This window comes from Fistularia commersonii, chromosome 10 (genome assembly GCF_037954325.1).
Source record: "Fistularia commersonii isolate RoL2024-O1a breed Wild chromosome 10, RoL_Fcom_v1.0, whole genome shotgun sequence".
NCBI lineage: Eukaryota > Metazoa > Chordata > Actinopteri > Syngnathiformes > Fistulariidae > Fistularia > Fistularia commersonii.
In genome coordinates this window covers 7,234,822-7,262,348 of record NC_141293.1, presented here as the reverse complement: position 1 = coordinate 7,262,348, position 27,527 = coordinate 7,234,822, and the positions used below count along the sequence as shown (strand labels likewise).

General features: G+C 45.0%; 1 protein-coding gene across 1 annotated transcript in view; it reads right to left on the bottom strand.

Annotated features, from left to right (window-relative positions):
* LOC147230219 (vasoactive intestinal polypeptide receptor 2-like) overlaps positions 1-27,527 on the bottom strand; it is a 52,211-nt gene that overhangs the window by 9,456 nt on the left and 15,228 nt on the right. The window contains exons 3-8 of the mRNA XM_086153466.1: positions 27,045-27,158; positions 19,303-19,394; positions 3,892-3,989; positions 1,232-1,364; positions 636-786; positions 78-138 (exon numbers count right to left, since the gene is read on the bottom strand). Of these exons, the coding sequence (XP_086009592.1) occupies positions 78-138; positions 636-786; positions 1,232-1,364; positions 3,892-3,989; positions 19,303-19,394; positions 27,045-27,158 (649 nt within the window). The remainder of the gene's footprint in view (positions 1-77; positions 139-635; positions 787-1,231; positions 1,365-3,891; positions 3,990-19,302; positions 19,395-27,044; positions 27,159-27,527) is intronic.

Below are 27,527 nucleotides of genomic sequence, written 5' to 3'. Positions count from 1 at the left end.
ACGCTTTTTTTACGTAATGGTGAGTTGATGTGTGTTGACAGCGTTCACACGTGCGCGGAGGCTCAGGTCTGACTCACCCCGTGTCCTCCAGATAGAGCCTTGTCACCGCCCAGATGGAGACGAAGACCGTGGGGATTCCTGCCAAGGACCAGAGAGAACAACAATTTCATTTCATGTCCACCTTGAGGTCAGGTACCCTGCTCCTTTCTGGAGGTCAGTCATCTCCAGGATTCTTCAAATGGAGTCCAGAAGGACTCTTAAAGGCCTTCATCTTGAACCAATAGTCCATAATCACTTCAAATTACAATGCTATTGGTTTTGAGGACTCTGGACAGTGTCAGTGTCAGCTCCTGCCTGGATTTGTGGAGTTTGGAAGTTCTGCCTGTGCTTGTCTGGGTTCTCACTTCCTGGAGTCTTTATGTTCTCCCTGGCTACCTGGTTTCTCTACATGTTTATCTTTATCTTCAGTCCAGACTTCAGAAGATAAATTGGAAAGCACCGAATGGTCTGCAGGTGTGAATGAGGAGTTGAACGGCTGGGTGTCTGCACCTGCTAGAAGCCTAAATATTTGAAAATGCTGCGCAAGAAGTTCCACTAGGATCTGAAATGTCTACAATGACACGGTGAAGTCCTACCCCAGCCGATGAACATGTAGACAACGAAATGCCGATTCTCCGAGAAGATGACCACGAGCAGAGTGTGCAGGTAGAGCCCCTCCACCAGCAGCCAGAAGAAGTTGGCCATGATGAAATACTGGAAGAACACCAGGCTGACCTTGCAGCCCACCTGAGGAGAAAGTGCACCATCTCAATGTTCCCTGAAATGTCAGACCATGACGAACGTTCAGCGGAAACACCACATTAACCTTTTTTCTCACACATCCCATTGTTCGGTGCAGACCACGCATCTTCTGGGACATTGTGAGCTAATCTGGCAATTATGCTAATTAGCATAGCGCGGATAAACAACCCTCCCCAAAGATGAGCTTCCACTGAAGGGTATCGCAAAGGGCAGGGTGTCCTAACACAGATCCTTCGGTCACAACGCTGATGCCTGATGTCTGCTTGGCTTGATTAGGTCCAGTTACCCACTTCTCAGGTCACGGTGATTTGCAATATTTAGGTTTCCCCACCCACATTCAAAACCAAAAATTAATCCTGTCGTTATAACGTGGGAAATACCCCACGAGATGTTGGGAAATTAAACACCGCCGACACTTTTGGAACCTCACCAGCGATGGCTGGTTGGAGCACTGCGAGGAGCGGTTGAAGAGGATGGCGTCCTTCACCAGCACGGCCACGGCTCTCAGGATGAAGGAGAAGAAGAGGTTGAGGTGGATGTAGTTTCTGGTGCAGTGGAGCTTCCTGTCACGCAGAAGGACGGCAGGAAAACTAAATTATAGAACACCGGGATTCAAAGTTCAATTTCTACTGTTGATATTCCCAAAACTCAACAATCATCGTAACCACTTCTCAACGTCGTTTTTGTGCTTTTGTCCAGCCACTGAAAGCCCGAGAAGTGCGTCTCCAGCCATCTTGAAAAGGCAGACGAGGCCATTCATGCAGTCGGGTCTCTTTGTGCTCCTGATTTGGGCCGAGAGGCCGTCACTCTCCACCAAAGTGGGCCTTTAGAGGCTGTTTGGTCCGCTGAGGTTTGTGACAACACACAGCGAAGCGAGTCAGTCAGCGATCATGTTGATTTCAGGGACGCGATTTCAAAGACAGGAAAGGAATGAGTCAACTCAGTGCTCATCATTATTTCGATTTTATTCACTTATTATTATTTTTCATTCATGATTTACTTTAAGATGATTACGATAAGCAGCAGGAAAATGGAGATTTGGACCCACTTCTCTTCGGTTGTGCAGCACAATGGTCGATAATTTTAGCTTTGTACAGAACGCAGGCTGCACATGTTAGCTTTCAACAGCCTGCAGGTTGATGCTTTTAGCTTTGTACGAGTGTGCAGGTTGGTAATGTTAGCTTTGTAATAGCTCGCAGGTCGATAATTTTAGCTTCATAAAGCATGCATTTATGTCATGTTAGCTTTGTACAGCACGCAAATAGGTAATGTTAGCCCTATACACCCCTCAGGTTGATGTCATCACCCCCTGCATGCCACACTGACACCCTGTCAGAGCTCTTTCAGTCGTAGATTGACACCACCGAGGAGCTCCACTGAACGCCACAGGAGGTCTTTCCTACCTGAGGCTATCAGACTTTTTAATTCCTTTCCCTTCAGGCGCAGGGAATCTCAAAATCTTTGTACTTAAGACCTTAAAACACTTTATAGCCTTGATTTTGACACTTTATAGTTTTATTTGTATTTCTTATTCCCCCCCCTTTTTTTTTTTTACTGTTTATACAATTTCCCACTATTATTTATTATTATTATGTTTACTTGAAACTCTGGCACAACAGTTTCCTTTGGGATAGATAAAGTTGTTCTTATTCTTATTCTTATTTGAGTGCGCAGGCTGGTAATATTAGCTTTGTATGAACTCGCAGGTCAGTAATGTTAGCTTTATAACAGCTAGCAGGGTTGTAATGTTAGTTGCAGAAGAGCAAGCAGGTGGGTGTTGCTAACTTTGTATGAACTCGCAGGTTGGTAATGTTAGCTTTGTACAGCTTGTAGGTTGGTAATGTTAGCTTTGTACAGCTCGTAGGTTGGTAATATTAGCTTTGCACGAGTGGGCATGATAATAATGTTCGCTTTGTACAGCATGCAGGTTGGTAATGTAAGTTGTATACAGCATGGAGGTTGGTAAAGTTGATTTTGTGCGAGCGCGCAGATGGAAAATGTTAGCTTTCTAACATTTTGTGAAAGTCAGCAATGCTAGCTTTTACAGAGCAAGCTGGTTAGTAATGCTAACTTTGCCCATAAGATAGCCGCACTGTTACTATGCTCGATCGGGGTGTCGACCATATGGAGGGGTTGAAATCCAGAGAAAACAAATGTCAGATTTTAGAATGCCAATGTCTGGAAGCTCAAGCTCAGGTTTGTTCATCCCTTCATCAAACCGACCCCTAGCCAGAAACTGATAAATTTAGAAATCTCAAGAGTTTGAAAATGTTTCTCCGCCTGCGTCTCGTGACGCTGTGATTAGCCATAGCAAAGCGCAGAGTGAAGCCCCATCACGCGGCAAGCGACTTACACCCTAAATAGAAAATATGTGAAATGTGAGCAGGGATATAATGAGCTTTCTATCAGAGCAATAAAAAAAAACAAAACAACGGAAAATGAGAGGGGTGTTTATGGACACCCACGTAATAGAGAAGCTTTCAAGTGTGTTTGTGTGTTTGTGTGTATGTGCGGGGGGTTGGTGGTGTCCACCATTACAGCTCACTGCTAATCATTGCTGTCGTTGAAGGAAGAGGAGGTGCTGACAGACGGTTTCTTCACTTTCACTCAGAATAACATCATAATTGAGCATCTCGCGGAGGAGCGTGTCTTGACTGAAACATCACAAACCTGTGTGTGTGTGTGTGTTCATGCATATTTATGCCAAGCGTTTGTCTCATTCTCAAGGAGTCAAACCCAAAAAGTGAAAAAAAAAAAAAAAAAAAAAAACATTCATTGGAATGATTTTAATTATTCCAAATGAATAAATCTCAATCCAATTTATTGGTAAACCGAGAGCCTGTCACATGGCACCGATGAAGCCGCGGGAGTGAAAACACCTCAGATTGCCGGAGCGCCTTCGTTTAAAACCCAATTAAACCGACGGCTTATCCTCGCGATTGTGCTGACTCGACAACTGGGACGGGGAGATTATAGAAAAAGACATGAACAAAGCCCAGCAAGAGCCGAAAAAAACGCCCAAAACAAAACAATGAAAAAATGAGAGGCCAATGGTCGGCTTGAGGAGGAGAACGCTTAGGCGGAACTCACCGAAAGAGGCAGAGGATGGCGCTCCCTGTGGTGAGGGCTATCAGGGACAGACTGTGACCCAGAGTGTACAACGTCTGCACCACCATGTAGAACACCAGCTGTGGACACACAGGGGAGAGGGTTACATTCCTGTCTTTGTCAAAGGAGGGCGGGAAAAACGTTTCAAAAATGTTTGAAATTCACTTTAGGCTGGTTTGCCCAACTTCTGCGCAGTGGAGAATCTATTTGTGTACGGCAGGAGAGGTTATAGGAAAGGGCCTCTCTTGGAAAGTAAGCATTTGTAATGAGTTTACTTGTTTGCAGACGGGACCATGATATGTAGACAAATTTGATTTTGGGTAAAGACAAGATGGCGGCGCATTTAGCCAATGCAGAAGAAGTGGTCAACTAGTGCCGGACATCAGAACAAGACCAGAATCCACATGCACTGAAGAGATGCAAGAACTTCTGTCACTCAGCAGATCCAGAGTAGTCTCTTTTCCTTCCTTTCCATCAGAAGTACCGCTCATGTAAGGATGTTCTGGAGATAAAATGAAGGTGGAGATCTGGTTAGAAGGACACTGAGGTTGGAAGTGCCTCGGAGAAGGTGTGAAGACCTGAGAAGATTTTTACGGATTGGAGGGGAAGAGGACAGGAAGTTAGGCAACAAGACAACAACCGAAAGAACATTGTCATACCATATGTACTGTAGATGGTGTTTCAGAGAAACTCCGAAGGGTGTTCAACAAACACCATATAACGGCACACCTCAAACCCTGCAACACCCTGAGACAAAAACTGGTGCGCCTCAAGGACAAGACACCCAGGCAGATAGAGAATCTGATGTCTGCTGCCACTGCACAAATGGATGGCCCAACACAGGAGAGTCACCACTTCTAGACAGGTCTCTGTGGTCCACCTACATCTAAAGGATAAGGGCCTAGCATTTGAAGAAAGCAATGTCTGTATTCTGGCCAGGGACGGCAGATGGTTTGAGAGTGGAGTCAAAGAAGCCTCAGGCACGACCTTTCACAAACAAATGACCAAGAGCTTCTGCAGCCTCCTATCAACCAGGAAAGACTGACCGCCAGAACCGAGTTTCTGCCCATCAACTTTTACTCTCACATAACAAGCCACCATAACCAAGACCTGCCCAAAACCCTGGCAGTTATATTGGGGAACTCCCAATAGGTCATTAGAACCGAAGAGGCCTCTGGGACGAGGGCTGAAAACTCTTCAGGTGAAGAAATTCAAGTCCAGCTGCCAAGACAAGAAGATTTTGTCAAAACAGGAAGTGAGAGGCATGAGAGAGGAGAGGATGGAAGAAGATGATTGGCTGTGGAGACCCTTGAAGGGAGCAGGAAAAGAAGATTCTCTTCTTAACTCCCATAGCTTTTAGAGAAGTCCAAAGCATACGCGTCAGTGAAATATGTAAACACAGCATACTAAGCAGTTAGTTCAGTCCAAGGGTGCCATGACAAAAAGGCCACGAGGAGCAGGAGGATATCTAAACAACGTGCACAGCTTTGCACTCCATAAAACGTCCAGCCGTTTATATGAAACTAAAACAGAGCCAGGTCAGTTCCAACAGCACTTAACCGCTTCTGGTAACTGACGGTCGAGGATGGACCGCACATGTTCCATACCTTTGCAGCTTCGGGGCGGCCCTTGTGTGGGTGCTTTTGGACAATTTGTTTCACATGCCGATGGCGGAACAGGGTGGACGGGGTAGGGGTGCTTAATTTTTTGTAATGTTCCTTGCTGTTGACGGGTCCCTTGGTGGAAAAAGGGTGCCGTCAAGGAAAAGGGAACATTTGCTGTGTTCTAGCCTTATTTGGGCCGTCATGGGGATGATGGAGATAGACTTGATCAATCCCTTTACACATCTTTTAATATCCTTGGTGGCAGGCTGCTGTTTAAGTATTACCATCATTTCCGGACTATAAGCCATTACTTTTTTCAGACGCTTTGAACAAAAGGGTCATGTGGCTCCTGGTGTTTTCTTTACTGCGGTGAAACGGGGCCAAATGACTCTTTGAGTGGTAAAGCTTGCCGACCCTAGTGTAGTCGTATGTCCGGGGGACAGTTGGTTTGTGGAGTATTTGTCCTCGCTGCCTACTTGTTCTCTGTTTATATCGGAGACTTAGCAAGTTTTGTTTTTGGAATATGGTTTGTTTGACCTGGGTTTTCTGGTAATAAAACATTTTATAGAAATCACTCCTCTGCATTTTTGGCCTGATCCACCATCGCCTCAGTGTTTTGCCCATCCCATCACAGTAACCCAGCGAAATGTTAACTTGCAGGGTAGTGATGGCAGACCGAACCATTGCTCTTCACCAGTAAGGAAGACGTTAGCGCTGGACCAGATGAATCCAACTGGGATATTTGGGGAGATGATGAACAGGTAGAAAGATTATTAGAAATATTGGGTCATTAGCTGCCAACAGACACAACCAGGTCACAGTTCAACAAGTACTCTTCTGGAAGCTCAGGGAGAAAGGGCAGGGTCTCAGATCATCGCAGCCAGACGGTAGGATCAAGACCAGGGCAGATGTTTCTACTCAAGATTCTGATATTATTTTGAAATTATTACGGGGCTGCTGGAGCCCATCCCAGCGAGTCACTCACAAGCAACTTGTAGAGACATACAACCATCCATGCCTATGTCATCGAAGCATACAACAGTCACCCTCTCATTCACACATCTGGACAATGTAGGTTCTCCTAGACCTCCTGCAGGTGTTTGGACTATGGGAGGAACCTGGAGAACCCCGAGGAACCCAACGCAGACACGTGGAGATCATGGAGGCTTCACACAGAAAGGCCCCCTGTGGGAATCCAACCAGCGACCCTCCTGCTCTGAGGCAAAAGCGCTAACTGCTGAAGTTCCTCTTTGCAAGGTGTGACCCTTTTGGATATCATGTCCACTGCTTGTTAAACCTGGAGATCCGATAACAAGACCCAAAGAGTTGTAGGAGACACGTTCAAGGGAGCTCTTCACGAATCACAACCAGGCCAGTAAGTTGAAATGAGGACCTCAGAGGATGAGAGATTGTGAGTCGTACATTCTGGAGAGAAACTTTGTTTTCGTATTATAATATCGGGCGTTAAGACAAGTTCCCTTTTTTCCCTCCCCTTGGATAAAAGGGTTTGATGGCACTTGAACAAGTCGGTCAACTGAGTGCATACTGTCGAACGGCCGCCGCTAATAACACAGAACCGGGCTGGGACGGCTTGAGAAGAATAGGGTTGAAAGGTCACGTTTGTTGGAGCCTGGCGAGGAAACAGGCAGGGAAACGGATAAAACGGTTCTGTTTGCATAATCTCACGAATCCCTCTGCTGCGTCTTCTGCAGTAGCAAAAGACAGGAAACAAAAACATGAAAGTACCGACCGTGGTCCTCCCCACCTCCACAGACATCTTTGAGATGGTCCTCTATATCACCTTTGTTGCAATTTTAGCAAATTGACCAGAACAAGTTAGCTTTTCAATAGCAAAGGAAAATGTTCCGGCACACTAACCTGCTGATGTTCAGTTGCTAACGTTCACAGAAGATGTCTGGTATCCACATTCTTGTCCAGTTTGACTTTAACTTACACAACAGCGTTTTGTTTGTTTAAAATATTGGCGGGCGTAGAGACACTTCCTGTCTTGGTGTCAAAACAAACGCCAGAACTACGGCGAATGTGAGGTGTACAAGATGATGGTGAGAGCAGCCATTTTGTCTGGTTTGGAGACACTGGGCAGAAGGAGGTGGTGGAGATGAAGACGTGAAGGTTCACTGAGGAGGTTTAGGGATGAGTCCATCGGAGGGAAAGCACATTAGATGTTAGAGTCGGAGTGAGGCAGTTTGGACATTGACAGAGGAGAGATGGGGAAGAGAAGGATGCTGAGGTTTGAGCTGTCAAGCAGGAGGAAGACCAGAGAGGAGGTTTATGGATGAAGGGCAAGATGACAAGAAGTTAGATGGTGTGGGAGAGGGGAATACATGGAATATGGTTGGATGGAGGAAAATGTTTGGATCTGGTGACCCCTGGAGGGAGCAGCCGAAGAGAAAAGAAGAAGACAACAAGTGTGAACATCCACAATGGCAAGCAGACAATGGAGCTGAGGGGAAGTTACAACTTAGAGGAACCCTAAACTACAAGGGGGGTCAACTCCAAGGTAGACTAGGAGTCATGGCAGTCCAAGTACTACGGAGTACTCTGGAGTACTCTGGAGTACTCCGGAGTACCATTGAGTATTCCGGAGTTGGCCATTGTTGTTACGGTCTAACCACCATTGTGTTGCACCTAACTGCAACCCTAGTGAGCACACCTCTTATCAAAGTGTTGCGATTTCCCTGTCTCCATAGGGACAAAGGATGTTCTTTTCTACCATCTCCTCTTCTGCCATCAGTCATGGTACAGTGGTATTTGGACTTAATGACCGTCATGCGGGGAAAAGGTTGCCTCACATAAATAAGTGGGCAACTGTGGTTTGTGCTCCTTCACCCTTCTCCTCCTCCAAGCATCGCAGCTTTTAGGAACAGTCCGAAACTGCCACTCCACATTTACTCTCTTCTGTATAGCGATGGCAGACTGGCAGATGAGGCAAACGCACTTCGAAAATTACGGTGGAAGAAAGTCCTCCTCCCCCTCCCTATAGAAGCAATACGTTTTTGGCTTTCTCGGTCCAGCTCCCATACTCATCTTCTTAAGTTGAAAATTAATAAATCAGAGGATAACTTGGTAACTCGCCAGCTTGCTAGAGTTTTGTAGCACTTAGCGCTATTGAATGCCCATGCGCAGTGACCCATGCGCCAGAAAAGGTGAGATGTCAGACTGGCTGCCCTGTACGTCAATTAAGTGACAAATTTCATAGTGAGGACGGCTTTTTTTTTTTTAATACCATGCGATCTACCCACACTACCTTTGCGACCGGTAGATCGCGATCAATGTATTCCCCCCCCCCCCCCTCCCCCGCCTGGGGTTTGTTTGGCACCGCGCGAAACTGCAACCCTTGGCGCACCGGGAGAAACACCGCCGTACCATGCTTCCTGTCTTTGTTTACAAACCCAATGCCGTTGGGTTTGTATACAACTTCAAGCAAAGCACTTAGAGCGAAATGTGCATTGACTTCATCGCCTTCTTCTATTAGCCTTGTTAAAGTGACAATTAAATTCTAGTCAAAGAAAAACAGCTGTATTGAGCTGCCTCTTTTGAGAGCGCTCGAAAATTGTCTCCTCTGTCTGGGAGAACTGTTTTCCCCAAAATGCTCAGAGGAGGACTTTGTTTGCGGGGAGAGCTCTGCAACATTTGGTTTGATAACTTGACCGAGGTGTTTTCTCTTTGAGTGCCGAGTTTCCTTGTTTTTCCCACAATCTTTAATTGTTCAGGACATCTGCTTCGCCCCCTGGGCGACCCTCTGTCCTGTTTCCAGTCCATGTTGTGAAATGTCTTGTAATGTGTCGGCACCAATTAACCAGGTCAAATTCCTTTTTATCTGGGATATAAAAGCGGCTGTGAAAACAGCAGATGGGGGGGGTGATTGGAGTTTTTCAAATTTTTTTTTAATAATGTTTTATCCCGCGCAGTCGGCCGGAATGGGACGAATCAAGGCTGCGATCGATCAACTGGGTTTAAGAAAACATAGCGGCTTAAAATATTCCCAAATGACGGGCGAAGTATTTATTTCACCGAAATTTACAAACACTGAAGTCCAAATACAGCTGCTCTCACACATAAAAGTTCTTAGAAGTGTCCAGCTCAAATGTGACTCCAGGAAGTAGCCTCCTCCTGGAGAACTTTTCATTTGTGAATTCCCATGGGCAGTGAGGGACCACAGTAGGGACTGCCAAGTGTATGTGATGTGCACCTTTAGCTCCATGCTCAGAAACAAGAAGAAGAAGAAGACAACTCGGACACCATTGAGGTTGAAGCTAACTCTGTACTTATTTTGGTCCAAAATGTCGATGTTCTCCAAGAACCAAAAGGCCAGAAGAGCTTAAACCTTTGCGTCGCACCATTCCATTTTTTTTTTTTTTTTTTTTTGGCAAGATGGCGGGCGGGAGGACGCTGGCGCGTTTGGCTGCCGCTTCCCGCTCTCCAACCAATCAACCAAACCAAAGACAAAGGCTCACCTGGACAATCTCCAGCAAGCTACCAAACTAGCTTGCCGACCTGAGCAGGCTGCCTGGCGAGCTAGCCTCTCGAAACTCCAGATCCCAACGGCGACCTGAGCAGGCCAGCTGGCTGGCTAGCTAGCCGGCTAGCCTCTCAAAACTCTGGATCTCGACGGTGACCTGAGCTGGCTGGCTGGCTAGCTGGGCTCTCGAAACTCTGGATCCCGACGGTGACCTGAGCAGACAGGCTGGCTGGCTAACTAGCCTCTCGAAACTCCGGATCCCGATGGCGCCTAGCAAGACGGCGTTTCCATCGGCCGAAATCTTCTTGCTCCTCCTGCTCCACCATCTCTCCCTCCACCAAAAATCCATCTCCGACATCCAGCTCCAGCACTTGCCTCCTCACAGCAGTACGTCACTCAGCTGCACACCGGCGAAGCTCCTCCAGCTTGTCCCTGGACTGGCGCTCATCGCCACACTCTGCAATCATGGACTTCTTCCCAATAATTTTGTGTATGTTCTGTTCCTTCTGTTTTTTACTTGTGAAGAGTCTTTGAGTGTCATGAAAAGCGCTATAAAAATCCCATGTATTATTATTATTTATTATTATTATTCCTTGCTGGTTCTGGCCATTTGGTTGCAAGAAAATATCTGAGCAGAGCTCGGACCTCTTCATCGCTCGTAAGAAAACAGATGACCAGTGAATATTTTATGGCAGTGGTTTAGGATTTCCACCCATGGTTTTAGGAGCTGAGGTCTTCTGGTTCCGCTGCTGTCTCATTGCACCAAGAAACAACCTCCTTGAAAAGGCTGTAGGAACTTTTGCACAGTGTGATGAAGAGTACGTGATGATGGAAACGGGGGAGCGAGGGTTGGCGAGGCCTTGCTAACATTACGCCCCCCTGCCGCTGCTCCGGTCCGGTCACCGCAAGGTTGACACAAGTCGAATGTAATAAAAAAAAATGGTACTCCGCAGTCTGCAAGAAGTATCTGGTGATGGCCATGGCTTACAAGGTCAACCAATCACCTGTGAGTCCCTTACGAACCCTGCCTTGGAAGAGGAGTTCTAGGAGCTGAGGTCAGCGGCCTTGGTTCCTCTGCTGTCCCGACACACCAAGAAACAGACAAGTTCCTGAAAAGCTTCTAGAAATGGTCAACAGTTCCTTCAGTGCCAAAGGGGTTTGTGAAGTCATTGCTGTACAAACCTGACTTCAAGCTGCATCATGAGACTCCAAACGGCAAGAGAGAAGAAATCAAGAAACCTGCCAACCATCAGCGCATAAGCCGCTTCCAGATACAAGGAGTTTCCTCTGCCCTGTGATGCAGATGTAGCTGTTGTAGCAGACATCTGCTCTGCTCCCACAAGGATCGCTGCGCTCCTTTGCGCTAACAATCATCCATGATGTGTTGTGTGCTAATAAGTGTTGAAACGTTTGCCAAACATCATTCATCACCGTCCCGCGCGGAGGAACCCTGGCTAGTTGCTCCTCAGAGACAACCGCGGAATAATCGCAGCCGAACAGCATCGCGTTTACATGCCTCCCTACATGAGGCGGCGCAGCGTTAGCCGTTCACTTCAATTTACAATCTAATTATTTGGCGACAGGCACCTTTATCTCAAGGGGTCTGAACTGGGTTGGTTAACGGGCCTCAGAGGGGAAGGAGAAATCAAGGGTGACACTGGAGTTTTTGATTTTCCAGTCTTGCCTCGAGGGACCACTATGTTTTTTTTTAATCATGTAGTAATGGTTGGGCAGATTACAGAATCTGACACTAATAAAAAGAAATACAGGGTGTTTTTAAAGGCCATCAGAGGTGCCGGACCCTCCTGGGGAGAGAGAAGGATTGGGAGAAATTTACATTGAGAGCTTCAAAGTGGGCACTGATAAAGGTGTTTGTAAGGAAATGAGGAGAAGAGCGTCTCAGGCCTCCTGGACTCTCTGTAGTCAGGCAATTGTTCGGCCGCCTCTGATTGGCAGAGAAGAAATTAAAAACCCAGACATTAATGATCTTTATGCCAGGCTTTAATGAAAAGTTCCAATTAGACCACCACGGCAACACAATTCATCCATCGGGTTCAAACTTGGAGGCACAGAGGGGGGCAGCACCGCCCCCACGACCATTGACAGGGTGAACACTCATCTCTGTATGACATATGACTGAGAGGGTGGATGGTTGTATGCTTCAAGATGCCATGTGAATGAGTGAATAGTTGTATGCTCTTATATGGCATGCGAAAAAGTGAATAATTGTATGCCTTGTGAATGAGAGGGTGAATAGTTGTATGCTTCAAGTCGCCATGTGAATGGGTGAATAGTCGTGAATAGTCGTATGCTCCTATATGACATGTGAATGAGAGGGTGAATAGTTGTATGCTCCTATATGACATGTGAATCAGAGTGACTAGTTGTATTCTCTTATATGCCATGTGAATGAGTGAACCTGTGGCAGCTGGGAGTAACTGTAGCCTCCCCACCACCCTGACTGCAGGGCGAGCTGTATATATAATGAATGAATGAATGAATGAATAAATGAATGGACAACCCTCATCCTGCTTATGGGACTGCCAAATGAAGATGAAGGCTCATGTTTTTCATTTACAAACATTGCAAAACACAGCTGTGGGTGAGCTCACACAACCCAAACGCATATGTTGCATAAGCTAGCCGATGTTTTAAAATACATTTTTTTGGAAACTTTATGAGCTTGGAACGTTAAATTAATGAGGATGTAAACTGCTACTCGCGCTTCAACACGCGTGATGTAATCTGAGCGGCCTTTTACACTTTGAGTCCACGATTTGTTATTAAGGGAAAAGTGTTGTTTTTTCGGGGGGTTTTGTTTTGGGAGGCTGGCCGTGAAGAGCGTGATAATGTCCTGTTAGGAACGGCAACAATGAGATGGGGTTCCGCCGGAGAACACCACCTCTCCACGCGCCTCCTTCTATCTGGCTTCCTCACAGAGGGTTTGTTTGGTTTCCTCTCCTGCAAGAAGATCAACTGTTTCAGATGAGGAGCTAAAGGTTAGGTTCACCCTGATGAGTCAGCTGTCAATCACACATGTTGAGACATTCACCATCTCATGGCGACTTCAGTGGACCTACTGACTGCCTTTGGACTCTGGGTGGACGACAGAGAACCTGGAGAGAACCCAGGTAAGAGAACGTGGGGCGACTCCACGAAGAGTCCAAATCGGGACCTTCTGCTTTGAGGACAGAGTTCTACCCTCTAAACCACCATACCGTCCTAGCGGTGGCCAGTTGTGTCATGAATGGATGGATGGTGTCACGGAACTTCTTTTCTGGCTGCTCCCTCTCTGATTCCGTCCATAAATCTCCTCTCTGGTCTTCTTGCCTGCCAGCAGAGGAGAAGATGTGGTGGTTGCTAAGATCAGGAGTCCATCAGAGGGACGGCTGATGGAGATGGAGATGAATGTCAAGGCTGAGATGGTTTAGAGACGGACAGAGGAGGGGTGGAGAAGATCTGGGTAGAAGGATGCTGGGGTTGCAAGAGGAAGACCACAGAGGAGCTTCATGGATGGAGGGAAAGAGGACAGGAAAATCAGAGGAGAAGGTTATATGGAGGCAGATGATTGGCTCCTGTGGGGTTCCAGACTTCAATCAGGAAATAGGGGCCATATTTTTGCAGCAATAGATTTCAGATGACCTCTGCAGAACCTCTTTCTGGCACCAGCCAGAGCAAGAGCAGAGAGGAGGTTTATGAATGGAGTGATGGAGTGAGCGAGGACAGGAAACTAACTGAGATCCAACTTTGCTGTCATTACACAGGGCAACAAAATGCAGGTTGGCATCTGAGTAAAAGTGCCAAAGAGCAGCAGGTGCAGATAGATTAGACACATCAGGAGTTGGTGATGCAGAGCATAGGGCTGGACGGAGGCAGATGATTGGCTGTGGCGAGGACAAGAAGAACACCTCGAATCCCATTCATTTCCTCCATTTTTCAGGATAATTTAGCTCAGATTAGCATACACGGGTTCGCTCCATGTGAAAGCCGTTCCCAGTTCCTCAGTGTGAGTACCATCTTCAGAATGCTTCACATTTTCCTGGCCTGAAATTTCCCAAAAAACATCCTCATCGGCGGCGGTGGACGTTCTGCTGAAAGATGGCGCCCGCCTCTTTTCAAGCGAAAGGGACGTTTACATTTCCCTGCAGCGTGAGGAGGCTCCAATTTCAGGTCAGCTAATCCGCTTTGCCGGGGAACGGCGGCGCTGCCGTATCAGCCCACCGCAACCTCAGTTGTGATCTCGACTCAGGTAAAAGAAAAGGAGGGGATGCTTTTCGGTTTGGACTGAAATGTGTGAAAATCGCTCCTCTTGAATCCTTTCATGCAAATAGTTTCTGGTAGAAATAAATGCGCTCTTCTCTCCCTTTGTGTCGGGAAATACAAATTTTCACGGGTTACTTTGATCTGACGCTTTTTGGCTGATAGGTGCGGAGACCCAGTCGGGGAAAGACGAGCGGCGTATGAGTTAGAACTGCAAAGACAAAGCGGCAGAAACAGAGGAGAGACACGCAGATAGTTAGTTGAACAAACACAATGGTCAGTTCAGAATAGGAACCTCGGTGACCTAAACTGAACCCCAGCAGTGAAAGAGAGGAGCTGCAATGACCGTGATTGAAGCCAAGCACTGTCCCTAATGGGGTGGAAGCTAGTGTGAGAGGTTTATTGATCCCACGAGGCCACAATTCTGAAAACCCAGGACCCTGCAGGTCGTCTCGGAACCACTTTTTAAAACGGCATAATTGCACCTCTTAGTCGACATCTTTCCCTTTCCCTTGCTCTCGTTAGGGATTGATCCACCTCCTCAATCTAGCAATGCTCTCTGGATCCTCTTCTCTCACACCGACTAACTTCACATCCTCCTCTCCTTCATCCATCGACCCTCCCCTCAGGTCTGTCTCGAGACCTCCTGCCTGGCAGTTCCTCCTCCATCCATGTCCAAACCCTCGCAGAGGCTTAATCTCCAGAACATCTAATCCCTGCTGTCCCTTCCTGATCTTCATCACACCCAAGGAGGAACCTGAACATCTTCATCTCTGCTACCTCCAGCCCTGTTTCCTGTCCTTTACTCTATGCCACTGTCTCCAAGCCTCTTCTCCACCCTCTCCACGGCTCTGGACTATTGACCCTCGGTACTTAAAATCCTCCATACAATCTTCATCTCCACTCCCTGTAGCCTCACCATTCCTCTTGGTTCCGCGGCTAATGACAGGTCATACCTCCACCTCTTTAGACCTCCCTCCACCTGCTCACACCACAGATGGGGTATATGTTTCTTCTTTGGCCTCTTGTGCAGCCTGGATAGCCACTTTACTCAGCATCTTCAAGAGCAGTGGTAGTAGATGGTCTTGTGGTCTAATTTGACACAACACTTCAATCACATACAATTCAGTTCCTAGATTAGCTCCCGCTACTTGGAGTAGGAGGTGCACAGTTCACAGTAACAAACCCCAACTCAGGTGACCCAACCTTCTCCTCAAGGCACTTACAACTCACCCTGTGTACCGGGAGGGTCAAGGGGTATCTGGATGCTCTCATCAGAACCTTGGTTTGGGTGTAGTACCTTATTTTGCGGCAGACCGCATGATATCAACAGGTCTATTTTCATCCATAAGGCGCACTGGGTTATAAGGCGCATGATAAAATATATGGTATATAAAGCGAAACAAAACAGTCAGTTAGCCTTTAGCCTTGAGTAGCCTTGAGTTTGATTTACGTTTTGTGAGCATGTCTCTTAACGGGTGCCATTTTGGGGGGTCCTCATATACACAAGTTTACAGTAATATTCTATAATGTTCTTGTAATGTTCTCTGATTGGTTTATTGCCAGTGAAAGCTGAAGTTAGCGGACACCTGAAGGGTTGGAACAACGTTGAACTCCACTGCATAACACTGCATAATTAGTTATCTGATGTTGTCTGACATTGCAACCCATATTGAAGCAAGGACCGACTTTAATACAACGTCCCCGTGTCAGGTGGGAACGATCCAACAATCAATCAAGTGGAGCGGCTTCATCTTTTACCAAAGTCGCACTAAAACATTTTGATGGATGTTTGATTGCGGTGTACCACATAAAATTGATTCAAGGTCAGTAAGCACAACAAGAATTCATAAGGAAGGCGCACGGCCGATTTTTGAGAAAATTTAAGCGTGCCGTATTGCGCGAAAAATACGGTATTTAGTTTTAAATGTAGGTTTGCTACACCTCGGTACTTCATTGTAGTTATATGCTACATGCTTGTCAATGTTGTTTCTTCATTACCTGCATTTGCAAATCCGTGAAACATGGTCATAAATAAGCATACGTGATAAAGAAATCATGTTTGCTTTACCCTCGACAATGTAGCTGGGCAAAGGCCTATGTGGGCGGAGTCCAGGGCAGAGCTCTGTGGTACCCCATCTAACATCTCACCAACCATGACTGCGAAATTATACGTTGGAGATTTGGTTCAGCACCCCCTCACCCAGGCTTTTAGCTTTGCCAACAAGTTCCGGGGACCTGTTGTGTAAAATTTGGGGTTTCGGACTTTCCTTTTCAATGTTTATGCTCGTATTATTGGATTTCCTTTAGCTGTTTGACCTTGATGGACGGCAGAGCAACCCTGATCAAAAAAAAAAAAAAAAATGTTTTCTGTTGGCACGATCGAGCCAGACGCCTTGATTAACCAGGAAAAGGTGGCACGGAGCCAGATGGCAACTGGGGACATCAGAGGGGCGGCTGATGAGCTTACAATGGCGGAAAAGTGTTTGGGATCTTGCTCGTGTGTGTGGATAAAAACTGAAAAGTAATTCTATTGTGGTTCTGAGTCGGAGGGGCAACTTTCATAACCCCCATTACATCCGCCTTTTTCTAAAGCGTCTCTGGAGTTTTTTTTTTTCTTTGGATTCTCTGCATTTTTCTGAGGTACGTTTGAACTGCAGGATGGCCTCTTAGATCTACGGCGCGCAGCACAATTGATCCTGTCTGACAAAGGTGCCACGCTATGGCGCCACAACAGAATGTTAATAAGGTCCATTTTTCAATAGCATAGTATGATGTGAAAAAGAGTAAAAGTTGTAGTGCTCTTGGATTTCACCTCACCTGAAAGTTCCAGCTTGATCAACAGCACTTAATCACAAAATCAATACCCAGACGTGTCATTGCTCATTTTTTCTGATGTTTTCGGACAAAGGCAGCGGCAGAGCCTGTTCAGTTCCATTCCAGGAAGTAGCCTCCGCCAGGGGAACCTATGGTTTTGCATTCCCACAGGCAGTGAGGGTCAAGTAATCTAGTGAATTCCTAAGTCAAGGTAAGAGAAAAACAAATCACAGAAGAAGAAGAAGTGGAAGCTTCCGCAGTGTTCACGGAATAAATTCAACCGTTAGCCGTTAGCTAACTCCACGCTTATTTTGGCCATGATGTTCCTCTGCGAGTCCTGAAAAGCCCTTTGAGAAGCAGCCGACAAGAAGAGCTTGGACCTCTGCATCATACCATTTCTTGCTTGTTCTGTCCATTTTGTCACAAGGAAACATCCAAGCAGAGTTCGGACCTCTTTGTCGCTCGTAAAAAAACAGCTGACCAGTGAATATTTTAAAAGCGGGAAGAAGTAATGGCGGTAGTTTAGGATTTCCACCCATGGTTCTAGGAGCTGCGGTCTTCTGGTTCCTCTGCTGTATCAGTGCACCAAGAAACAACCTCCTTGAAAAGGCTCTAGGAACTTTCGCACAGTGTGATGAAGAGTACGTGGTGATGGTGACGGGGGAGTGAGGGTTGGCGAGGCCTTGCTAACATTACGCCCTCCTACCGCTGCTCCGGTTCGGTCGCCGCGAGGTTGACACAAGTCGAATTTAATCCAAGCGGTAATGCTTTCCGAACAAAGCGCATTTGTGCCGGCTCGGGTTGTTTTTTGAAATATATTTCTTTTTTTTTAACTGTATTCATGGAGGAAAAAAAGCAACATGGCTCCTATTCATAGACGTATCCGTGGGCTGTTCAGCTAACGACTGAACAGATCTCCGCTAAGAATGAAATACACATCATGTCATGGCAACAGAGGCATGCTTCTTCCATAGATTACACATTTTGTCACCATCCGACATCCATCCATTGTCTACCACTTAGCCATCTCAGGGTTGCAGAAGGTTGCTAGAGCCCTGCAGCCATTGGGCGAGAGGCGAGGTTGTAGCCGCCAGCCAATCACAGGGCCGTATACAGAGACATACATTAGGAGTGCATCGACTTGGGAGTTTCCTTGAATCCGAGTTAGGAGCAAGCCGGATGAGCCTTTGTCACTGAAGTGACCGTCACTACCTGTGAGGAGGCGTTTAAAAACAGTGGGACGCGCCACCGCGGCTTGCTAGCTCAGAGAAAATCATGGAAAAGCACAATGTGCATGTTGTTGAGATGGAGAAATTGTTGTTGGTGAGAAGGTGGGAGACACTTATGGGGATTCAGTGTGACGGATGAAGCACCGGAAGAGTCGTTCAAAGCCAGTCGGGGACGTATTGATGGTTTTAAAAATAGAAGCGGCTTCACTCCATCCATAAAAGAAGTTTAGACATAAAGTGTAGCAATTAGCATTGAGCATCACTTTGTGGCATTGTTAGCCATGAAGTTAAGATTAGGGATAAAACTCCCCCAGCCTCCTCTTCATCCCATCTTTACAGTAATACGCTTAAACAAACCACTTTTCACATTCTCTTTTATTACGTATTATTATTTGTATACATTATTTGTTATTTCTGAAGTACTTTTTTTTTTTCCTCAAAAACAAGTAACAAAACCAAGGGTCTGGAATGGATTAATAGCATTTACGTTATTTTAACAGGAATTGAGTGTGACATGCTAAGAAATTGAGTTCACATCCAACTCCTAAATCAAGGTATAACTATAAAACCATTGACGTTTTCAATTTATGTCACATCCTACACGGCTATGTAAATATCCACAAGCGGTCTTGACTGGCAGCGAGCCGTGAGGGAACAATCTGGAAGCAGCGCAGAATGTTTTTTGGCATTGATCGGCTGTTTAGAGAGGATAAGGTACTGATTTTTTCTCTCTACTCCATTAAGAGACATTACAACAAGCGGGAAAAGCTCGCACCCACAGGAAAACCATGTGTGGACGTATCCATTTTTGCCACACAGCACACTGACCTTTTAAAAGGAGGCCACCGAGCCCCGCCAACATGGCGTCAATTAACACCCAGGCCTGCAGGCTTCATTAATTACAGGCCAACAACGGTCCACTCGCATCTCCTCATCGGCACTCAGGTGGCACTGACATTTGCAATTCGAAATGTTAGCGGCGCGCTGGCGGTTAGCATACCTTCTCCTGGCTTGCGTCAGACCCACACACGCTGGTTATGTTGGGGAAAACCTCAGACCACCCGGCAGATGTACAGTTTCTGCTGATGTTTCCTGGCGGAAGAACGAGACAGAAGTTCATGTGATTCAGCTTCAGCCATCCAGAAGGCGGGAAAAAAAAACGTGCGTGCTAAATTTCCCCGAAATTTAAGCATGCGTTCCTGCTCGTTTGTCCGTCCAGGCGCTCGACTCATCCCTTTGGTGAGTTAGACGTTTACAGAAAGGCCGGAGCTCGGCAAAGCCCTACCACAATGACCCCTGGCTTACATCACCCTTTCATCCATGTGGCTCAGAGGCGGTGAAGACTCCTGCGGGCGTTTCCGAAGCAAAGAGCACTCATTCATAAACCCTTTTAAGCCAATAAGAGCGCAGCTCTTTTGTCCGTACAGGCAAGAACAACCCTGCCGCTTTTTCGCATTTGATGCGCCCTTCTGTGCTGGGTCAGCTTCTGGTCCCTTAACGCTGAGTAGGGACTGCAGGACACAAAAAACTATTTGCTACAACAATTATGTTTATTCTTTTGTTCTGAGTTTTTCTGCTTGATTGAATAGGTTTGAATGAACGAATGAATGAATGAATGTTTCCTTTTTTTTGTACTACAGTGGGGAAGGGTCTAATTTTCCACTTTTCCTGCACCTAGGGTCGTAGGGGGAGCCTATGGATGAGAGGCGGGGTTCAGTCTGGACCGGTCTACCTCGTGAAGAGACGTACAACTATTCACCCTCTCATTCACGTGTCATAGAGAAACAACTATCCACTCCTGTCATAAGAACATACGACCATTCACCTTCTCATTCATGTGACACTTAAAGGCATACAAGTACTGTTTCCGATGTCTTAAGGACATACAACCATTCACCCTCTCATTCAGGCTTCATAGTGTCATACAACTATTCACCCTCTCATGTCATAGAGACCCAACTATCCATTCATGTGACACTTAAAGGCATACAAGTATTGTCTCCGATGTCATGAGGGCATACAACTGTTCACCCTCTCATTTACATGTCATGGAGAGACAAAATTCCCCCTGTCATTCACACGTCATAAGGACATACAACTATTCACCTTCCCATTCACATGCCTCTTAAAAACAGACAAATATTCCCTCCTATGTCATGAGGACATACAACCATTCACCCTTTCATTCACACTTCATAGAAAAAGACAATATTTAACCCTTTCATTCACATGCCGTATCAAGACATACAACTATTCAATGCTATGTCATGAGGACAGACAACTATTGACCCTCTCATTCACGTCATAGAGACAACCAACATTCAGCCAATCATTCACACATCATAAGGACATACAAGTAGTCACCCTCTCATATCACATGCCATAAAGAGACATGCAAAAAATCATTCATATGTCATAGAAGCATTCAACATTCATATGTCTGGACAATGAAGGGTCTTCTAGACCTCATGCATGAGTTAAGACTGTGGGAGGAACTCAGAGAACCCTGAGGAACTCCACTCAGACATGTAGAGAACATCAAGATGCTTCACCCCTGCAGTAACTAACCAGGGACCTTCAAACGCTAGGTCTTGGTACACCAAAGATACTAACAAGTGAAACTTTTGTTAGCAAGAGTGCAGAACCTCCTGCTGTGAACCCAAAGTCCTTGGAAGTTTCCTGCAGAAGCAGACAGGCTGCACTGTAATGTCTGCAAACCCCGTGGGGGGAAACGGCGGACGGCGAGAAAAATAAGCCATAGACAAGTTTGATTTCGGGGGAAGAAGAATGACCGATTGATCCTGCCTCTGCCATCATCATCATCATCATCATCGTATTTATCATCATCTTCCCAGACACTGTGACCCACTGGAAGCTGTCACCACACAGCTGTTGGCGATGATTGAAAGCCCCCGACCGCGTTCGCGTCGCCGTGTCAATAAAAAGGTCAAACAACTTCCACAAAACGCTTCCTTCAAAATTCACCGCTGTTTATCTGTTTTATTCATTTTTTTTTCATCTCCAGAAGTCTGCCGCTGTCAGCTATCTCACATGGAGGTCAACTCAAAATACAATCCCGTCATCTTTGGCTCGGGAATAAATGATTTCTTTTGAAGTCGTCTTTGCATTTTTATTTTTTTTTGGCGGCAGGGTTGCGGTACGGAAGCCGAGAAGATAATCTATTACTTAAAATTGAGCAGAGGCCTTGAAGAGACGATGGCCGAGGGTGTGTTTTGAGGACGGGCTGAGGAATTTGCAGAATCCATCTCCTTCTAAAGTTTTTTTTTCTGCAGTTGGAAAGGATGCAGCTCGAAAGGAAGTTCTGAAATGTCGTGCTAACCCTTATTTGTCCGTTAGCAGAAGAAAGAGTTAAATTGAAGTTGAGTGCAAAATTGATGCTGGCGCTAGTGACCCAGTGTTAGCATGTGGCTATTAGTTACACTACGACGCTCACATTCTCTCGGAGCGAGAAGGTCCATGCTTGAATTCCCACCTGGGTTTGGAGTCTCCATGTTCTCGACGTGTCTAAGTGGGATTTCTTAGGGCTCTCTAGGTTCCTCAGACAGTCAAAACACATGCAGGAGGTTCGTGGAAACACTTCATTGTCCAGACGTGTGAATGAGAAGATGATTGGTTGCATATCTTCATATAACTTGTGAATCAATTAGAGGGTGAATGGTTATGTGTCTCAGTTTGATTTGTGAATGAGCAGGTGAATGTCATCTGAGATCAACCCGTGAGCGATCCAGGATGAGCCCCGCCTCTCACCCATCTGTCTATATCTGTTTATATGATGTGTGAATGAATAAATGAATGAATGAGGTGTTTCCATGTGTGAATAAAAAGGGTGAATGGATGAATGTCTATATGATTTGTGAATGAGATGGTGAACGCATGAGTGTCTATAGGACACGTGAATGACAGTGTGAACGGCCATGTATATGATTTGTGAATGAATGAATGAGTTGTTTATGCACGTGAATGACAGGGTGAATGATGAATTTCTCAACATTTGTGAATAAAAAGGGTGATCGGTCATGTGTTTATTTGATGAATGAATGAATGGATGAGTTGTTTATGAATATCAATGAAAGGTTGCATGGTTGAACGTCTATATGATGTGTGAATAACAGGGTGAATGTCATCTGTCTATAAGTGACAATGAAAGGGTGAAAGGACAGGTGTTTATGTGATGTGTGAGTGAATGAATGACTGAATGAGTTGTTTATGTGTGTGAATGAGAGGGTGAACAGGAGTGTCTATAGGCCATGTGAATGAGAGGGTGAATGGTTCTGTGTCCAAATGGGTTGTGTGAATGACAGGGTGAATGGTCATGTGCTTATATGATATGTCAGTAAATGAAGTAGTTGTTTATAGATTTAAAGTTTCAAATAGATTCAAAGCATTTATTGTCACATGTACAGCGCCGAAACATATTTTCCCATGCAATGAAATTCTTACTTTGCTGTCCAAGAACATTTGCATGCAACTGCGGCGTGAGCAAACATGTCTGCCACGGAGGGCGCCATGTATGTTTCTAAATAACATGCAAATGAGAGGATGAATGGTTGTATGTCTCTACATGTGTCCCTGTGATTGTTCCAGAGTGAATCGTCAGATCAAGATGAAGAATGAATGGATGAATATGTTTATACATTGCAGTGGGGCTGCAGCCAATCTCAGCTGGCTTTGAGAAAGAGGCAGAACCCTGCTGAGTGTCTAGTTTTTCGCAATGCTAATCATTTCTTTGCTAATTCCACCCCAGTTTATCTCTGATTGACGAGCTGTAGGATGAGGTTAGATGGTAATCTCCATGGACTGAGATGTTTGCAGATGACATGTCGGGACCGGTTGGAGGGGAGACTGAGAGCTGGAGGTATGAAGGTGAGCCACAGCCTGTACCCTCAGAGGAGCAGTGAAGGTCCAGGTGGTGGAGATGAAGAAGGTGGAGGATTTCAAGGTCCAGAGCATTGGAGAGGGTGAAGAAGAGGTGGAGGAAATGTCAAGAGTATGAGAATGTGGAGGTTCCTCTTCAGGAGTGAGGAGCATGGAGAGGTTCAGGAACTCCATCAGAGGGACAGCACATGGTAGATGTTCTGGAGAGAAAGTCACTGACATGGACAGAGGACGGTTCAGTGAAAGATGCTGAGGTTGGAGGAGGTCTGGAGGAAGACCAGAGAGCAGCTTCATGGCTGGAGATAAAGTGGACAGGAGGTTAGAGGAGAGAATTAGATGGAGGTAGATGTTTGGCTGTGGAGGACCTTGAAGAAGTTTTTTTTATCTTCAATTAAAAATGTTCAAAGATGTTTCCCTTGACCCCTTTCAAGAAAAAAAAGAAGCTAAAATTGAGAATTAAAAAGAAAAATATCCATGGAAACTAAACATTGACTTCAAATAGTCCCCTCAAGAACTAAAACACATTTTGCTATTGACAAAAAAAGGACTTATTTTTCAGAAAAGAATCCAAACCTTCTCCACATCCCTGATTTATCTGCTCCGGATGATTACATTGATCCATTTTTTGTGTGTTTGTCATCATTTTGCTTTGTTTAGATTACGATTTTTTTTTGTTTGCAAACCTGCTTTTTTGTCTTTTGTCTCGTTAAGACGCTTCTCGCTCGAGGGGGGGGGTAATCCTGCAAATCCATAATTAATCTCCACAACATCAGGACGCCTGATGTTCCGCTCAGATGTTTAAATGTTCGTCTTACGTAATGAGTCCTACTTTTTTTTTGTAAATTGTTGTAACTTTAGGGGTTCTGGACTCATCCCAGAAAGGGAATCATCAGCATGAGCTTTGGCTCCGAACAGGCTGCCGGGCTCTTATGCAACGTTTAGTCATCAATGAAAACCCGAGCACGGCTCCAAGTGGAAGCCGCCATCTGGTCGCCGGCTGGAAGAAAAAAAAAACAAAATCATGCGTATTTTTTCGAGTAGGAAGGGGAAACCGCTGCACGGCGCCTCACAAGAGGTGGACCAGAGGGGGGGGGATCCAACCGACCCTCTCCTCTCGCGCTGTCCAAATCACCTCTGGTCTTGGTGGTGAAGGAGGTTCTGTAGAGGTTGGTTTGAATCTACGGCAGCATTTTTTGGTCTTCTTCGTCATCCTTTGGTCTGCTCCCTTCCAGGGGAGCCAATCAGCAGCCTCCGTCCAACCCGCAGCCAGTCATCTGCCTCTCCTCTCTTTAGCCAATCGACTTCCTGTCCTCCCTCCCATCACCCATGAACCTCCTCTCTGGTCTTCCTGTAGAGCAGGCATGGGCAAACTACGGCCCGCGGGCCATGTATGTCCTGTTGGGCATTTTAATCCGGCCTGCTGAACTTTAAATTTTATACAATTAAATCTAATTTACACATGTAAAAAGTAAATAGACTCTGAAGTGTCAAAGTACAACATAAAAAAAGTCTCATATTTACCATATTTATTTGTTTGGGTGTTGGGGTGTAGTATGTTACTCTTGATTTCACTTTTTCGCTTTCTCATGTTTTTAGTGTGCAGTCAACACAAGAACGGGTTCCAACGACTCAGGGATTGACGGCTAATTTACAGACTCGGCAAAAGTTTTTCACAGATGAACCGCAATTAAAGAGTTGAGTAACAAAGCAAGTTTAATGCTGGCCCTCAAATTAGCGATTAGCCATGTTTGTCAACCTCCAGAGGCCGCCACATATGATGCTGACGGTATGGTTTGACCTACAAACACAAAACTAAGCCCGTCACAGATCCAGTTTACCTGACCAACATCCTCGGATCCATCTTGAAAATAGCAACAACAAATCCACGATAAATTCTCGACTATGAGCAGCAACTTTTTCCACACGGTTATACAACGATGCGGCTAATTTATGGAATTTTTAAGGCTTATGATCTTCACGCTAACAAAAAAATTTAGCCTTGTCCCATCAGACCAATGAAATGAAATGAAATTCTGAGGTTGTTCAATACCGACGCTGAAGAAGATGACTTAATGGTTTTGCTGCGCAGGAAGAAGATGAAGATCAGCCAGTCTAGGACAAAGCGGGGATAGAAAATAGATCGATGGACTTTTCCTTGTGTTATTTTCTATTAATATTTTTCATCAGCGGTGTTACAGGCACTCTTTGGAAGAAACCATTTCAAGTGCGTCTTTATGGATGTTACTGATATGTATTAAAGTTTTAAAAAATGTTTCTGTGTAAATATCTCATGTTACAACGTGGACACCTATGGCTTATGGATAAGTGCAGCCTATATATGGACACAGATATTTATTTTTTTCTATTTTTTTATATATTCAGGTGCGTTCAATTAACCGGAAATTATGGTAACTCTGATACACTAGAAAAAATGTCCAAATCCTTTTACTTATTGGATTTTACATGGAATTATTCTATTCTATCTTTGTCATGAATATTAGCTCCCACGAATACTCTAAATATAGAGTAAATATAGAGTAAATATATTTACACCGCAACATTGGTGTAACCCTAACCCGAACTGCATTTCACACGGCGTGGATTAGCGATTAAAAGGATGGCGTTTTGCTCGACTGCACTTCGACAGTCCAGCTGTCACTTGGGAATTGAACTGGGAGCATCCGGTAAATACCCAAAGGCGTTAAATTTCTGCTGTGGACTAATTTGTAACATCTATAAGGGTAGAAATGAACTGAAAATGTCATTGTAAATTGGGAAATAAATGAATGAATGAATGGGAAGTACACTCAATAAATCAATCAATCAATCTTCTCAATAATCGTGTGTGTGTGTGTGTGTGTGTGTACGTTTGTGTATGTCTTTGTCAAAAAAAAAAAAAAAAAAAAAAAACTCACTAACCCAAGCTTACTGTTCTGTATATTTCCTGTGCATCATGTATTTGCAAGTGTATTTGCAGTCCCTATGTCCTCTTTTGTAAGTCGCTTTGGATAAAAGCGTCTGCCAAATGCAATGTAATGTAATGTAATGTAATAATCAATGCATTTGCATCATGCTGCATACTGTGAGAGAGTTGGTCGGTACAAAAGATGCATGAGATTATATTTCAAATCAAAATATAAAAAACTCAAATAATAATAAGAGCTGCTTTAGACATTAGCTGTTTTACCTTCACACCACTGCGGTTTTATGATTTAATATTTAATCAACCGCCACAAATAAAGCATTGTGCGATTATTAACACCTCTCCTTCTTTTCTCTATTAACATATAAATCTTAAAAATGTAGAAATGAACACTAACCAGCCTTAAGGCAGCAGATTCCCTTTCGGGTTAGGGTCGTAAGTGATGCTTACCAGCTTAAAAACATCCAATTAACACCTACAAAATAATCGTTTCCACCTTTTTCATTCACACCCTTCGACCTGGAGCTTATTCTACACTTAAACAAAAGGCGGACACCATATTCATAATTTAAAGTGGCCTTTTATGCACTCTCAGAGCATTTTTCTGTATTTTCCATGTGTTCCGCTGTAGCCGTCATGCTAAATGTGCTCGAACTCAGCATCTAGCAGTTGAAGATATTCTAATGAGGCATGAAAGCTAAGCAAAATTAATTAACGTAAATAATTATATTTTTAAAAATACATTTTAATTTAATTAAATTTACATATATCTTATTTTATTTTATTTTATTTTATTTTATTAGTAGAGGCTACCTTTTCCTCACCCTGAACTCCTGCAATTGATCACCACTGAGAACATAAAAATTAAAAATTGAAATTGGAAAATAAAAGAAAAGGAGGAAAAAAAATAAAAAAGAACCCACCATTTCTTCCAAAGACAGTCCTGAGGACTCTCGGGCAGGGGATGGTGACCGTCTCCCCCACCTTGGTCCGCTCCCAGCAGGAGATGTTGTCCCAGGTCCCGTTGCATCCCGGCTCTGTCCAAAACAAAACAAGATCTTTGTTCAGATACTTATCTTTCAAAGAAACAGCACGCCTTGCAGCTGCTGATACCAACATTGACCTGCACATTTCTTGAGACATTCAGATCCTCCTGAAGGTCTGGAGATTTTCTTCCAGCCATTCAATTTGTGCTCATCTGTCCACCGTCATGTTTTCACAGCGCTGATTGACACATTCTAGATATAATCAGGTTCGGCATGTTCTGAGAATTATTTATCTGTGCTAAACTTTTATAATTTGTGTGTGGGCATGTGTGTGTGTGTGTGTGTGTGTGTGTGTGTGTGTGTGTGTGTGTGTGTGTGTGTGTGTGTGTGTGTGTGTGTGTGTGTGTGTGAGTGTGTGTG